This window comes from Aethalodelphis obliquidens, unplaced genomic scaffold (genome assembly GCF_003676395.1).
Source record: "Aethalodelphis obliquidens isolate GAN/ISIS:26980383/991018 unplaced genomic scaffold, ASM367639v1 scaffold10, whole genome shotgun sequence".
NCBI classification, from domain to species: Eukaryota; Metazoa; Chordata; class Mammalia; order Artiodactyla; family Delphinidae; genus Aethalodelphis; species Aethalodelphis obliquidens.
Window position 1 is genome coordinate 11,544,430 of NW_020837954.1, and position 17,097 is coordinate 11,561,526.

The 17,097-nt window shown below is 35.2% G+C and overlaps 2 protein-coding genes across 8 annotated transcripts in view; one reads left to right on the forward strand and one right to left on the reverse strand.

Annotated features, from left to right (window-relative positions):
- Positions 1-3,327, forward strand: part of FAM177A1 (family with sequence similarity 177 member A1) — a 27,876-nt gene extending 24,549 nt beyond the window's left edge. For 3 of the 4 annotated variants that reach the window (XM_027111067.1, XM_027111064.1, XM_027111066.1), the window contains one exon: positions 156-2,078. In XM_027111067.1, coding sequence (XP_026966868.1) covers positions 156-362 — 207 coding nt within the window. In that variant the 3' untranslated portion in view covers positions 363-2,078. Of the gene's footprint in view, positions 1-155; positions 2,079-3,189 lie in introns of those variants that run through there. The other variant, XM_027111065.1, reaches the window with a different exon arrangement.
- PPP2R3C (protein phosphatase 2 regulatory subunit B''gamma) overlaps positions 2,336-17,097 on the reverse strand; it is a 25,674-nt gene continuing 10,912 nt past the window's right edge. For 2 of the 4 annotated variants that reach the window (XM_027111056.1, XM_027111059.1), the window contains exons 5-14: positions 16,838-16,935; positions 15,570-15,640; positions 12,366-12,498; positions 11,103-11,158; positions 10,950-11,025; positions 10,021-10,157; positions 7,056-7,193; positions 6,463-6,549; positions 4,797-4,856; positions 2,336-3,050 (exon numbers count right to left, since the gene is read on the reverse strand). In XM_027111056.1, coding sequence (XP_026966857.1) covers positions 2,862-3,050; positions 4,797-4,856; positions 6,463-6,549; positions 7,056-7,193; positions 10,021-10,157; positions 10,950-11,025; positions 11,103-11,158; positions 12,366-12,498; positions 15,570-15,640; positions 16,838-16,935 — 1,045 coding nt within the window. In that variant the 3' untranslated portion in view covers positions 2,336-2,861. The remainder of the gene's footprint in view (positions 3,051-4,796; positions 4,857-6,462; positions 6,550-7,055; positions 7,194-10,020; positions 10,158-10,949; positions 11,026-11,102; positions 11,159-12,365; positions 12,499-15,569; positions 15,641-16,837; positions 16,936-17,097) is intronic. The other 2 variants (XM_027111060.1, XM_027111057.1) reach the window with 2 other exon arrangements.

Consider the following 17,097-nt stretch of genomic DNA (forward strand, 5'->3'; position numbering starts at 1 on the left):
GGGAAGTATGTCTTGTCTTAATTGGATGAAACTGAATTGGACATGACACTAATGTTTTGGTTAAAAAAAAGGCATAAGCAGCTGAAAGTGGGAGAAAAATACTATTCCTTTTGGACATTTATATTTCAACTATTCTTGATATTTCCTCCTTTTAGGAGGAAGAAGAAGAAGAAGAAAACAGGATGTCTGAAGAAGCAGAAAGACAATACCAGCAAAATAAGCTGCAGGCTGATTCCATTGTTCAGTCAGATCAACCAGAAACACTTGTATCCAGTTCATTTGTGAATCTCAATTTTGAAATGGAGGGAGACTGTGAAGTAATTATGGAGAGCAAACAAAATCCAGTCTCTGTCCCTCCATAGAATGAAATGACCATCAAACTTCTAAGGTAGTTTTTATACCAGGAACTTTCACACTCTCTGTTCAGTGGGACTTAATAGTTATTTATATTTTAAATTATTAAGTTATCTGGAAAGGGAAGAATGTTTCTTTATTCTTAGGCTCTATCTAGCAAAAGCCAGATCTGAAATTTGGATATTTGTACTATGCTTTTACTGTCAGATTAGTGCTTTGGTTTTAAAATGATCTTTTAAAAAAAGTTAAGGACATTCTAGAACCCTAACCACCAATTAAGAAGACTTAAATTATCAAGCTTGTCTGTTATTTGTGTAAGAAAAAAAAATAGGTAGGTTGCTGAATAAGGCTAACTGGAGCTGATATTCATAGTCTCAGACTAAAATGAGGATTTTTCTCCTAGATCTTCTCATGTTATGTCTTTCTTACATTTATATATCTAACCATTCATTTCATACTAAGGATGGTTCACTGAATGTGTAATAAAAGGAGCAAGATGAAAGCATTTTGAATTTTCTTTCCTTGAGAATTAACTTTATTTCATGGGAAGGTGATTGAGTTTATAACGCTACCAAATCTTAAGATGGGTTTCCATTTTTTAATGAAGGTTAATCTTAATGTATTTGTATTCAAATGGTAATACCTAGTGATTACCCACATGGCATCCTGTTTATGTCACTCTTTCAGCCCTGAATGCCTCCTATGGGTCAAGACTGGGGGACAGATGAAGACTTAACCCTCCAGGGCTCACTGTTAAATATTGTACAATGTGCGATGGTAGCATAATGAAGTTACCTGTCATTCACCACTTCGAAGCAACAACAGTGGATGGTTCGCTTGACCCAGTTGGCCATCTCTGTACCCACTGTGCCATTAGCAGACCTTACAAAAGTATAATATGAAACTAATTTTGAAAATACTTCTATATGTGTTCAGGATCTTATATCTGTATGACTTAGATTTATAACTAAATGTGGATAAGGAGAAATATGTAGAGTATTTCAGATATGCTGCTCTTAAAAACCTATTCACAAACTTAAAGAGTTTTTAGGATTATGGTTGTTAATAGCCTTCTAAATAGCATTAAGCTTTCAATCTTAACTATATCTATATAGCTTCAAAGAAACAACATAGCTACAGTGGGCTTATTATGGAAGTCTGTTAGCAAGGAACATGAACATCTGCCCACTAAGTTCTTCAACTGAAATTTGAAGAATTTAGGAAAGATAATTCTTCATTAGGAATCCTCAGTTACATGGATTCATGGTATGGTGGTTCATGGCATATGATGGTGATCTTTTTGGTCATGGGTATAAACTATATAATTTAGTGCTTAAAGGATTGTCAGATTATGTAATATCATAAATTATAGTTTACTAGTAGCTCTAAACAATGCTAATCTGATGTGTTCCCTATAATTTTTATCTTCATTTGAGAAGATATTCAAGCTCAAATATTTATTTGGTTATCCTGTAAAGGCAAGCATATCTAAAGGCGATCTGAATCTTCTCTCCCTAGAGGCACTAGATCTAAGAGTTGACTCAGAAACTTTTCTGATTGTAGTAGAAGGAAGATAATGATTAATGAAGGTTTAACATTTCTTGAATTTTACTTTTTCTACTTGTCCAACAGTGGCCAGTTTGTAATGTTTATATAGTTATTCACTGTGCCTTAAATTTTTATACTTTTTATTTATGCAAACTATAAAATTTCCCACAAATGCATTAAATGGTTTTGTCTTATTTTTAAGCCTCTTTCACTTTTTCTTCCTTTTCAACCCTTTTAATAGTTACTATTCCTTCTGAATCATAGTTCATGATATTCTACCCTCTTCTTTCATCTCTTAAAAATTAAACAGTATAACTGAGAATCTTTACACTTAGTTAACAAATTCTCTAACAAAAATCCTTAACAAAATGGAGTTAAGTTTTGTAAAATGTAACCCTGGTGCTGGTTAATAAAGGTAGACAAATGTTTTTTATAACAATGATTTTAATTAAAGTAAAATACTAACTTGAATACTTTTTATTGAAACATTCTATTAAAATAAACATCATGTCCAAATACTTGCCAGAAATGAAATGGCCCTACTCTGATGAATGGGGAAGTCTGTAATCTTTGATATACATAATACTTTAGAATATTCAAGGTTAAATGATATAATTTAAACTATCTTTCAAGTATTCAAATTCTTAGTGACTAATGTCAGAACTATTCCATTAAAACTTCCTTTATTTCTAAAGATTATACAGATTCAAAGTGGACTCCTACCTTCACCAGATCACACTTGCCATATTTGAGCTAAGTGAAACCAGAATTTACTGACTCCTAATTTGGTCCCATTTCTTCCAGACCACTACAACCAAAATTCCAATAACCAGAACATTTGCTGTGTTCTATAGACATATGAAGTGTTTTATTTAGACCATTTCTAAGGATTCTGCTTCAAAGGTTTTACATGCAGCATTCAAGCTTATTTTAATGAATACAGTCTAGTCTTTGAGAGATCATGTATCATCAAGGTCTGCAGAGTTTTCATTATCATTTGCAACAAGGGCTTCTCTATTCTCGTAAGTCCAGAAGCCATTCAGATCAATTAGAATGGTGGTGACTGTGTCTCCTTGATTACTGTTGATTAAATCCTGAAGAGAGATTTTCAAAGGATCCTTTGGTTTTACCATGTCAAAGATTTCATCCTGCAAGAGAGGAAAAAAATACAATGAAATCTGATATCTGATTCACTTAATTTCTATCATACAGTGATCTAAAATTCAGGGCTGGCACTTGAGCTTATGTAAAATTTTTTGTTCCAATTTTTTCTTTTTCATTTAACAGGCAATCCACCTCTTCTCTATACGCACAAAATTTTATTGGAAGATTCCTTAGGTACAGGCATACCCTTGGAGATACTGTGAGTTCAGTTCCAGACCACCGCCATAAAGGGAATATTGCAATAAAGCTAGTCATGTGAAATTTTTGGTTTCCCAGTGCATATAAAAGTTATATTTATACTATACTGTAGTCTGTTAAGTGTGCAATAGCATTATGTCTAATAAAATATACATACCTTAATTAAAAAATACTTTATTGCTAAAAATGCTAACCACCATCTGAACCTTAAACGAGTTGTAATCTTTTTGCAGTAGTAACACCAAAGATCACAGATCACCATATAACAAATGTAATAATAATAATAATAGAATATTGTGAGAATTACCAAAATGTGACACAGAGACACCAAGTGAGCAAATGCTGTTGGGAAGATGGCACCGATAGATTTGCTTGACTAGGGTTGCCACAAACCTTCAATTTATAAGAAATGCAATGAAACAAGGTATGCCTGCATGTGTCTTACAGAGAAACTGAAGCTCAGAGTTTAAGCTGCATAGCTAATTAGCAGCAAAACTAATGCAGTGTTCTTTGAATATATGTTAACTAACTACTTATATTTTTCTGTTGTCAAGACAGTGACAAAGCTTCATTTCCAATAATGATGTCAACCTTTTACTCTGGACCTGGAATGGGTGGGGGGAGCTCGGTATTAAAGAACTAGTCATCCACAGTGACACTAAACTGTGCTAAAAATGACTGGAATATATGGAAGAACCTCTTCTATATTATGACGTGTACTATAAGATTACTTACGGGGAATTAGTACATGTTTTCTAATCTGTTTGTAGTAAAATCACTCAAGGTATTTAATAGCATTTAAAGAGGCAAATTGCATTTTTAAAGGTTAGAACAATTCAGGTAAATGAAATGCATGAACTTTTAATCTTGTGTGTATGTGAAACTTCCCTTTCCAGGTTGGTGGCAGTTTAAAATTACTAGTTCTTAAGTTGCCGGTTGCATAGTTTCAAATTTTTCTCACTTATATTAAACCAAAATAGCCCTTTATCTCATTATACTTGGTTAAAACTGGATGGGTTATTTTATTACATTACTTCACCTGAACCAATACTGGATACTCAAAGTGGTTCATAGCTGGTAAAAGTCTGATTACTAAAATGCTAAGTAGCAGCATGTATTTCAAATAGTGGTAGTTTTCATACTGTAAGATTCATGTTTCCTTAAATACCAAAGCAAGCAAGCTCTTTGAAGTAGCAGACTAAAAACGTGCCTGAACCTAAATAGCTCCCCCAAATTCAGTTTACAGTGGAATAGACTACCAAAGGATACAGGCTGTACTGATTCTCTTAGTTTTCAATCAAAATGAATGAATGCTTCCAATGAGAACATGAGACTGACAATGCTAAAATCTTATACTGCACAAATCATTAGTCCAAGTATGTTCTCAGTTTCTAATGATTTAAATATTAATTCAGAACAAATAACAGCAAATACTTGATTTGGTTCAGTATTTCATAAGTTGCTTTCAGGTAAAAACTTCATTTAATGCAAATGATTATGTGGTGTTATGTAGATTAAAGAAAAAAAGTAACCTTGACGTCTTGAAATGAAACAGGATCCTGTCCATGGATTTTCATTAGTTCTTGTATGGCCTGTATTTAGTAGAAATAAATCTTTAAATAAAAAACAAAATACGCAACATTCCCTGTCCTGTCCCATGGTCCCTTTCCAGTTCCATTTCCTATCCTTTCAGACCATAGGCTTCATCATTTTAACCGCTCTTGCCAATATTCTCAAATTCCTTGACCTTGCTTCACATCTGCTGAGGAAAACCTAAACACTGGATCAGTGTAACCATCAACCTTTCTAGACCTACACCGTAGCTATGGAGAACTTCATAAAAAAAGTATACAAGAGTACAGATTACTATTGCATAGGAATGGTCTCCAACCCCAGATGGGCCTTTAACAGGCCTAGCAATTCTGTTATGACCTGCTTCTCCAATTTTCCAGGAACGCTATTCATACCTTCACCATTCTTTAAGGCACCCAATCCACCACCTCCCCTCCCACCCTACACTTTCTCTTCTACTTGACAGAAAAAATGAAGGTAAACCTCCCTCAAACTCTTCTCTTTTATGAACTTTAACAAAAAAATACTGACTGAGAAACTACTGTGATGCAGTTGAACTAACAAATGTTTTAGGTGGGAGTCATTCACTGGAAAATGTGAAGCTTAAAATTCTTGGAAAATAATATGTTCCAAGTGCCTACTCTGTAGTGCCACTGATATCAGAATGTGCACAGGGCATCTCTTTGCAGCAGATGAGAATCTGAGTACACTCGAAGCTACCAGAGCAGGAGACCTGGATGGAATGATGTAGAGTGCACCATCTGGGCCCAGCTTTTATCACTGGGATACTGATGTACAAAGGCTCTAAGAACAGTCCAGGACTGTAGGGCTCAGCACCAGTAACTTTTTACCATAGCCCATACAACCAAGCCTAAATAAACTTTGATAAAATAAAGGTATGAAATCTTTTCAATGTATTTAATAAATAAAATTTAATATTCAAAGAGTAGAGGATACTATAAAAAATCTTTATGAAAAGGGATTGAGTATTTAGCTTCCAAAAGATATATTTACTTTGTTTTCCTAAAACTGAATTTTCATTTAATAGGTCTGCCTAAAGTGGGGGACATCCCTATGATGGGTGATATTCTCAGATGAGCCACTGATATAAGCCCACGTAGCATTCAATTTTTAAAAAATGTGTCCTAATACTGGGATTGTAATTTATCCTTATAATCTGCAGTCATTACTACCTACAAAATCATAATAGAAAGCTTTTCAGGGAATTTAACATGAAATTATGAAATATATACTCTGAAACTCAGAAATCAAAGTTATTTTAAAAGTATCAAAAATTTTTTAAGTGGAAAAGAAAAAGCCTCTGGGGGAAAACTTCTTATGACAAAGATGTGAAAATGTCATTTTTATTGTTTAAAAAAAATTTCTTCTTACTATCAATCTTAACCATATAAAAATCAGATGGGATGGTCTTCTGAAAACTAGCTATAGAAATGTGGCAATGGAATGGAACACTACTGTACAAAACCTTTCCATCAAGTAGAAAAGTCACCGTTCAAACTGAAGAATGATTTATCTTTTTTTTTTCTTTTTTTAACATCTTTATTGGAGTATAATTGCTTTACAATGGTGTGTTAGGATTTATCTTAAAAGGGAAGACATTCCTACATTTACACCTGCTGCAGCTGAATGCTTATCAGGTAAAATACAATCAAATTCCACTTCAGAGCTCATCATGCTATTCTCTGAGACCACCTACGGCACAGAATAAGTATTTCAGCAAATCTGTTTCACACTGAAATGCAGCCCACAATTCTAGCCAATTTTTAAATTTATATTTTTTACAGCATAGCAATTAAAAGAATCTACAGGTACCAGATGTGCAAAACTCCTGTGGAAAGGAGTTACCTTTTCTGTACTGTATAATTAAAGTTTCTGTAGGATTTTACATACTAGTTTTTAATCACCAAGAGCATACAATTTCTCAGGTATGTTTGTATCTCCACTGGCTAATAGCCCCTGATGTATATTTACACACTTTTTAGTATTCTACGACTAATCAAATCAGTATTGATATAGCCCATTTACGTTTTTAAAAATAGAAAAAAACAAAACTAAAACCTGACTTGATTTCCTTCTGAAATCTGTTAGGTAAACGCTTTTGTTAAATTTAAACATCCCAAGTTAGATAAAATTGTCATTGGGTAGGTAATTTAAACCAAATTGTATAACAAAGACACATTTACACAAATGAGACTTACCCTAAAGAAATAATTAAGGGAAAAGACATTCAGATATCCTTTGTTCTCAATGTCAAGCAATTTGAAAATATATTGCAGAGCTGCAGGTTCTTTTCGGTTTTCTAATGCAAGAACAAAATCCAGGTAGGTCTTATAGTCCTATAGAAAAGAAAATGACATTCATTAGAGGCCTTATTTGTAATTAACTTTTCAAGTGACTGATGATTTGAAGATGTTTGTAATCAAAGATGGCAATTTTTTTAAAAATATGAAACGAGAAATCCATACTTAATATATACTTAATGTTGGTTTCTAGGAATTCTACATAGCAGTTTATCTGTACAGGACAGTTTGAGGGGGCACAGCTCATTTTCTTATGAGAGATTTGCTGTGTTAAGCCATAATTTTCATTCATTAGGCTTTTGAAATGGACAGACAGTGACTAACCTTTGCATGTTGCCACTAAATTTGTATTTTCATTTCGGTGTGGTCATTCTGAACTAGTTTTAAACTTTAATTCAGATGATTTCCAAAAAGTCATCTTAAGAGTGCCAGAGTGGCTTCCCTGGTGGCGCAGTGGTTAAGAATCCGCCTGCCAATGCAGGGGACACGGGTTCGAGCCCTGGTGTGGGAAGATCCCACATGCTGCGGAGCAACTAGCCTGCAAGCCACAACTGCTGAAGCCCACGCGCCTAGAGCCCGTGCTCCGCAACAAGAGAAGCCACCGCAATGAGAAGCCCGTGCACCGCAACGAAGAGTAGCCCCTGCTCTCCGCAACCAGAGAAAGCCCGCACGCAGCAACGAAGACCCAACACAGCCAAAAATAAACAAATTTATTTTAAAAAAGAGTGCCAGATATTCTACAGTGATCTGACACTGTTCTCATCCAAAAAGGGGGCAAGAGAGTACAAATGAAGGCTGAAAAGACACGAACAGAACAGAAAGCTTTCTCTACGAAAAAGGGATAGTCACATTACTTTTTCTGCATGTTTAATAAAAGTAAAGTACTTGGGAGATTCTCACTTGGAAAAGTTTATAATCTTGGAAAGGATTTTCTTAGGCTAAGATTAAGAATTCTTTTCTGCATAAATCGTAGTATAAAAAACTAGAGATGCAGCCTCATCATGGTCTAAACTCCATGCCTAACTGTAGCTTCTGATTTTCTTTATTCACCAGGTTATTAGCATACTCCAAGCTCCTCACTGTTAACTGTAGGCAGCTGTGGGAGTCACGAAGCAGAGTTTTTGCACCTTTCCCTCTGCAGTTGGCTAACGATGGTGTTATTTAGAAAACTGTTATTAAAGCTAAATGATAAAACCTAAAACCCTGATTCTTTTCTGACAGTATGACCGTTTCTTAAGCATCATTGGTTTGGAAAAGTTATCAGATCCTTAACACATATTTTTAATAGCAAGAATGGTGATTTAAAAATGCTATTTAGAATTTTCTTCTCAAGTATTTTGCATTGTTGTGATAAAAGGACAGATGCATGTTAGCAAATCTTTGGCTGCTAAGGTAGCCACTTAGAGTAATACTACCTGATTCTTAGATTTAAATTAAATCATGGCATATGTGGTACTATATCTGACCTGGTAATTTAATGAATGAACCATCTATATGAAAATAGTCAATAGGGTTTACCTGGTTTTCAGATTTTTTTTTTTTACTAGTCCACACTTCTCTACAATAGGTGCACCGACAATGAAATGAACAAAAATATTAAAATTTTCTGTTTGCCCTGAGTCCATAAAGGAAGTAATGTTTTTAAGCAAATTTACCTTAAGATCAAAGGTTCTAAATCTCAAGTAATTTGATCAGTTCATACTTCTTAAGATACTGTTATACACTGATATGAAAATAATGCTGTATCATATCAAGAAAAAGGCTTTTGTGATTAAGAAAATGGACAGAGGACCTGAAGAGTCAATTCTTCTTTTTGTTTTTTTAATAAATTTATTTTATTATTTTATTTTATTTATTTATTGTTTCTAGCTGCTTTGGGTCTTTGTTGCTGCTTCGTTGCTTTTCTCTAGTTGCAGTGAGCGGGGGCTACTCTTCGTTGCAGTGTGTGGGCTTCTCATTGCAGTGGCTTCTCTTGTTGCGGAGCACGGGCTCTAGGCATACGGGCTTCAGTAGTTGTGGCACGTGGGCTCAGTAGTTGTGGCTTGAGGGCGCTAGAGCACAGGCTCAGTAGTTGTGCACAGGCTTAGTTGCTCCACAGCATGTGGGATCTTCCCGGGCCAGGGCCTGAACCCGTGTCCCCTGCATTGGCAGGCGGATTCTTAACCACTGAGCCACCAGGGAAGCCCAGGAGCCATTCTTCTGAAGAAGACATCAGATGGCCAACAGGCAGATGAAAAGATGCTCAACATCACTAATCACCAGGGAAATGCAAATCAAAACCACAATGAGATATTACCTCACACCTGTCAGAATGGCTACCATTAAAAAGATAACTAACAAGTGTTGGCAAGAATATGCAGAAAAGGGAACCCTCATGCACTGCTGGTGGGAATGCAAACTGATGCAGCCACTACGGAAAACATTATGGAGGTTCCTCAAAAAATTAAAAATATAACTACTATATGATCTAGCAATTCCATTCCTGGGTATTTATCTGAAGAAAATGGAAACACTAATTTGGAAATATACATGCACCCCAACGTTCACAGCAGCATTATTTCCATTAGCCAAGATATGGAAGCAACCTGAGTGTTCATCGACAGAAGAATGGATAAAGATGATATGGTATACATATACAATGGCATACTACTCAGCCATAAAAAATAATGAAATCTCTGCACAGGGAATATAGTCAATATTTTACAATAACTTTGGTATGTAATCTATAAAGACAGTGAATCACTATGTTGTATACATGAAACTAATATAACATTGTAAGTCAACTATATTTCAATTTTAAAAAAAAGGCTTTTGGAAATTGTGGGAGCCTAAATTTTTAAAACTTAGAGATTTAAACTACTACCATTTCTCCATCGTAAGTGAGACACTCCTGGAAAACACGGTCTAAGAAGACATTGGTCATGGTTGCTGTTCCATAGCGGGAGAGTTCTTCTTTACTGAGCATGCCATTGTGATCCTTATCAAGATTCAAATATTGGCCTTGGGGAGAAAGATGATAAAAAGACACTTATGACCAAAATAAAGTTCTAACTAAAAGACAGAAGAATAAACACTAACAGACAGTTATTTTTATTGGTTAATATTTTGATTTTTAAACTAATTATGTTACAGTCATGGTAGACATCTGCTATCCCTGCAATCTCTATCAGAACAACCGTTAAGCCAGAACCAGTCAAAGAAAACTCATCATAAAGGTCATGCCTTTATGCTATTTCACTTACATCATTACTTGTTTTCAGTTTGCAACCTTTTATAACTTTCCTAGGATTCTAAATTAGATGGAGGTAGGGGTCAACCAACATAAATCACTGAAATGCTAGCACTTGAAAGCAGAGGTCAAGGTTGCCAAAATGAGTCACAGGATCACCCAAAAGGACAATGTAACAGACTAATGAAATTCAAGAAAAAAAGCAAACTAGGCCCTAAAACACACCCCTCTGTGGACCCTGAGAGTAGCATTTTATCACAAGGCAAGATCACAGGTGATGTTCATAATAATGTTCCTGAGTCAACAATAAAAAAGTCAAACTACATTCTTTATGTTAAAGTGTTAGAAATGTACTAACTTAAATAAGAGTGACAAAAATATAAAACGCTGGTATTTAAACAAGTAAAATTTAATAATCTAGAATATAAGCTCTTAAGGAAATTAGAATACTTTGATCTTAAGGTAAATTAGGCTATGTATAAAACTGTCCTTTGAACACCAGTTAATGAAACATTAACTGAGGAACGGATAATTCAAATTATAGCATTACTATAGGAACATACCATACACCCGTAGGGCAGAAGGAGCAGAAAACCAATTTGTTTCTTGACTCTCCTTGGACAGTTCCTCATCCCTTAACTATATGAGCATAGAGACATAATTAGAAGATAGCAACTGTGAAGTGATATAATTAAGTAGTTTAAAAACATATTTACCTCCAATAAATCATCTAGGAAGCTGCATGCTAAAATATCTTGAATTTTTATCTTCCCTTTAAAGAACATAAACACAATAACTTAATTTTAAAAACAAGAGCAACTCAATTTTATAAAAGTATTATTTTAGAAGAGCAACCGCACAATTGATATTTTAAACTTCCTAGCTCTCATGCTCCAAAGTCCTTACTATGTATTTCTGTGAAAAGGGAAATCTGCAGGGAATATTTAATAAAATCTCATATAGGTATGTCTACCTATATACCCCCAACTATATACATCCAATTGAGAAATTCCAAAATTACATTGAGACCAGATTCCAAAAAAAGTTGTGTTAATTTTTTTGTGGTTATGGATATGATACTGTCAGTAGTCAAATAAGGAGACTGCTTCCAGTTTTCCTTTGCAGGTTCTGGAATAGAAAGCAGTATAGAGGCGTGGTTAAGAGAGATGGGATTTCAATGCCACTCCTAGACATGCAATCCATCTAAGTCTTAGTTGCTTCACACATAAAATGTGGGTAATAATACCTTCCTAATGGAGTTATGAGAAGAAAATGAAAGAATCTATGTAAAATGCTTAGCACAGTACTTAGTACATAATAAACAGTCAAAACTGTTGGCTATTATTATTGCGTAAATTTCCAAGGAAAAAGATGTGTGTGTGCCTATAATGGAGGCGTTTAAAAAAACTGACAGCTACCCCATTCTGTGATGGACTCACAGCTGCATTTTCAAGGACAGAAGGAGTATCAGGGGCTTTGATTTGGGCCTCTGTCCCAGACACATGTATTTAAGCCTAGCAGGTTAGAATAGTTGATAAATGTACTGTTAATGAGGCAAAATTTACAAATCTGATCCTCATATAGGATAGTTAACTTGAAAATGAGAAAAACACATCATGGCTAAATGGTCCTCCTATCTCCCAATTCATATTTTTGATCAAAAAGAATAATGCTCCAGTATATTACCTATCAGGGATAGCAAATTATATCAGAATACCTGGCTTCTTAGATCTGGAGAGAATATACTTCATTTTAGAGATGAAAACATTGTAAAAAGGTTAGGTGATATTCCCACTGTCACCCAGCTGATTATGGTTGGCACAAGTAAATCAAAAGATCTACATGTCAAAAGATTTATATATTAATGGCAATAACATGTTAGGAAAATAAATAACATTTTAAAGACTTTTCTCTAGTTATTGAGATTTAGAAGTAATGATAATCTCATAATATCTAAGTTAGATAAAATTTTCTTTTACCTGTTCTTAGAGGGTCTAAAAAGAAGAAGAACTTCCTAACTGCTGTACAAACATAAAAGGAGTAAAAAGATTTTTCCAGCCCATCTAATTGTGGCAAAGTAGGGATAAGTTCCAATATGTAGTTTTCTAAATCCTGAAAGAACAAAACAAAATAAAACTTGAAAGGGTTAAATGTCTGATCTTGTTTCTTCATGAGATACTGGAATATAATTTCAGTCCTAAAAATTATTCAGTATTAAAACTATACGAATGATGAAATAAATTCATTTGTGACTGAGTTTCAGATGTTTTTCTTGGCTTGTTGTTTTCTTTTAACTTTGTTTATGATGGTCTTTGCTCTCAGATTTTTAAAAATTTAGCTGAACTTATTGTTTTTTAGACTTCTGAGCTTTGTCATACTTAGAAAGGCTTTCCCTATTCCAAGATTATATATTTAAAAGCCTCTCATGGTTTCTTATATTTATTTTAATAATTTCATTACTTTTGCTTTATCCATTGTAAAGTATAATGCTTCTAGTTCATTTGAGACACTTTATAATTTAGTTGTAGAACAGATGGCATCTCAAACATGGTGTGTCCAAAATTGGACTCTTATTATCCCTAACCCTGGTCCTCACCCATATTCCCCTATTCCACCATTTATTCAAAGTAAAAAAGTTAAACTTGGTTCCTACCTTTTCTTCACCAAGGCCCCCACCCCTTAGCCCCCAAATCTAATCCAGCAGCAACTTTTTGTCATTGTTGGGGTGTGTGTGTCCAAAATACATACTGAATTAATCTATTACTGGCTTCTACAGACATCACCCTGGTCTGGGCCACCATCATCTCTCACCTGGACAACCAGAGTAATTTCCTAATTATTTCTTCTTTGACTCTAGGCTCTTTACAATTCATTCTCCACACATCCAGTAATTTTTTAAAATGTAAACCAGGGAGTTCACTGGTGGTCTAGTGGTTAGGAGCCCGGAACTTCACTGCCGTGGCCAGGCTTCAATCCCTGGCCGGGGAACTGAGATCCCACAAGCCACATGGCCAAAAAATAAATAAATAAAATAAAATGTAAACCATATCCTGACAGATTCAGCTTAAAAATTCTGATGGCTGGGCTTCCCTGGTGGCGTAGTGGTTGAGAGTCCGCCTGCCGATGCAGGGGACACGGGTTCGTGCCCCGGTCCGGGAAGATCCCACATGCCGTGGAGCGGCTGGGCCTGTGAGCCATGGCCGCTGAGCCTGCGCGTTCAGAGCCTGTGCTCCACAACGGGAGAGGCCACAACAGTGAGAGGCCCGCGTACCGCAAAAAAAAAAAAAAAAAAAAAAAATTCTGATGTCTTCCCATTAGTCTCAATATAAAATCCAAACTCTTTATCATGGTCTAACAACCCAATATGTGGCCCTGCCTACTTCTCCAACTTCACCTCCTGTCACTCTAACCCTCGCTCATATGCTCCAGCCACACTGGCTTCCTTCTGCTCCTAGAACAGGTCAGGTTTAACTGTGCCTTGGGGACACTGAACTTGCTGTTCCCTCTGTATTACATTTTCATAAGGCTGGCTTCTTTCTCATCCTTCATGACTAAAACTCAATCACTATCTCAAAGAGGCACCTCTTCCATCTTATCTAAAATAGTTCCCCAACCCCAGTCATACACTTTCCTAGTACCCTATTTTCTCCTTAGAACTTGTCACTCTTTGAAATCATGTTGCTGATAATTTAGTGTCTGCCTCCCCACTCTGCTAGGAAAAAAGCACCATAAGAGTAAGGCTTAGCAATGTACCTGGCACAAATAAGTGTTTGGTAATTGCTTATTTAATAAGATTTAGTAAGTGAATGAGAGTTTGCCTATACTACTCAAATTACAAATGTTGGCTCTGGAAATTACTGTCTTTTAAATAAGGGAGACACAAAATCTGGTTTCAAAAGGCAAAGTGCCAAGGTTAGGAGAGTTATTTCTTTTCTTTGAGAGAAATGTTTTCTTTCATTGAGAGAAGGGAACATTACTCCCTTTTAAACACAACTACAGAGATACACTGTTGCTTTTCTCTCTCTTCCTCCCATTCTTCTTTCAATTTTGTTTCCATTCATGGGAAGAGGCAAGAAAAGTTTGTTTTGTAAACCAACTAATGGCTGACAAGAATTCTCAGAGCTATAGAAGTACTCCAATATCTGACCTGAGTAAGTATCAACTACTGTTTAATACATCTTGCAAGAACCTTTTACTGTCAAGCTGATCTGAACCTTAAAGGACAAGAATTATACTGTGGCCCTAGAAAGGTTTTTAAGTGTAAATATCCAGTATGAGCTAACAGATTCTATCTATAGAAATCTGGATAAAACAGAGTGCAACAAATTATAACAGGAAACATAAACTATAACAGGGAATTTACATCTCTTTAAATTTTATATCTGAATATTTATTTAAGTGATTAATTAACCTGGTTCATATTTATGCATAACTCCCTTACCCCTTTGTATATATTTGGGAAAAAAAGCCTGAGCTGAAAAGAAGATATAAATTGATTGATTTCCTTATTTATTTATTTGCTTGCTTGCTTGCCACGCTGCGCAGCATGTGGGATCTTAGTTCCCCGACCAGGGATCGAACCTGGGCACCCTGTCTTGGAAGCTCGGAGTCTTAACCACTGGACCACCAGGGAAGTCTCCATATAATTGAGATACCCACACTTACAAGAATAGTTATTTGGATCATGAGGCTATAATTCTCTGTTGATAACCTGTTGATAACCAAATTAGTGCCTAATGGGAAATAAATAGCCTCTTGGTAACTGACCTTACAACCCAAACCTGCAGGTGGGACTATAGTCACATTATTTTTCTTATATTTCCTAAAAAAGGAAAAACTACTGGCCCTTACATTTTAAAACAGTCATACACTGATAACACTCATGAATAACCAAAAGTTTTTCACTGTTTCTTCAATGAATTTTAATCCAGTTAAAATATTACATTCTTTTCTTCTCCTTTAAAAGGCTTTTTTTTCTTTAAAGGTTGGAGAAAAAGAATTTAGAAAGGAATTTTTGTGACCAATATACACTTAAAAAGTTCTTTAGTAACACGTTATTTGTAAAAACAAACAAAGCAGAGAAACAAAAACAAAATAAGAATTATCTGTAATCTCAACACCCAGTGATAACTACTGTTTAGCATTTTGGTGTCTAGCATTTATTAAAGTAGGTTAATACTTACAGATTCCCGGAGATACCCTTGTCCAGCAACATCATATAAACTGAGGCCTATTCTTGTTTGATGAAGCCAAACTGACAATAAACAAGAAAACGAAATATAATTATTAAGATTTATCCTTTAGTGTATACATATATATATATATATATATATATATGCATAAAAGGAGATAGATTAGAGAGACAAGCTAATTTAATGACTCTATAAACATATTTTTCTCACATGTATTACTTATCTCATTAATCCAAAAATTGTTTGAAACAAAATAAATATACCATAGAATTAACTGCAGATATCAACAATTCTACCATGCCTAAAGTGACAGTAAAGTTGATGCCCTTGAGAATACTGGTGTTCCACCAAAACAGGAGTTCTGATATTATGCCTTTAATGAAGCAGCTTTTATTCTACTGAGGTTAATTACCACAACCAAATATTAAAGCTGGTACACACAGGACTTGACAGGTCATTATGGAACTTATAGGAATCATTAACAATTCCAACTTGTTTAATAAATACTCCTTGAGATGATGCTACAGTTGTGAGTTTGAAACTATCCTCTCAGGCAACTCAACCTGTAATATATTGGCGAAATAAAATTACCAGTGAATTAAAGTATTTCAAATAACCATCCATTAAAACTCTTGGTTCAGCTTTTTTTTTTTTTTTTAGTGTTTATTTATTTTTACTTGTTGACAGTTTTGATTTATTTATTTATTTATGGCTGTGTTGGGTCTTCGTTTCTGTGCGAGGGCTTTCTCTAGTTGTGGCAAGCAGGGGCCACTCTTCATTGCGGTGCGCGGGCGTCTCACTACCGTGGCCTCTCTTGTTGCGGAGCACAGGCTCCAGACACGCAGGCTCAGTAATTGTGGCTCACGGGCCCAGCTGCTCTGCGGCATGTGGGATCTTCCCAGACCAGGGCTCGAACCCGTGTCCCCTGCATTGGCAGGCAGATTCTCAACCACTGCACCACCAGGGAAGCCCCCTCAGCTTTTGATATATCTAGTTAGCTAGTATCTTCAAGATACATGAGGCTTTTGTTTGTTTTTTATAATAATGAACCCAAATGTATGGTAGAAACTTTCAGCTCTAGTAAGTTCCAGGAGAGAATCATAATAATAGGAAAACAAATCTTGGTCAAAAGACAAGAATTCTGTTATTCAAATTTACTAAGAGTTGTTTGACATGGAAGGGATACTATAAAAGCACTGACTGGAAACCTACTTGATTCCCAGATAGAAGGAGTTCAAGTACAATGAAAATGAAATCACCTTTTCTCATGACATAATTAAAGAACTGCATGATGGAAATTCTTCCATAAGAATCTGTATGAAGGAGTTTAGCAAAGACTTTTGCTGCGAAAAATTGCCTAAGGAAAGGAAATAAAGATTAAATCATCTGCCAATATAATATAAAAATGACTTCTGTATGATTTAGCAGACAACAGCATAAATTCAAACAATTAAAAATCAAAGTGGTGGGAAAAAAATCAAAGTGAGAACTATAGTTCAAAACTGAAAATGTTAAGCCA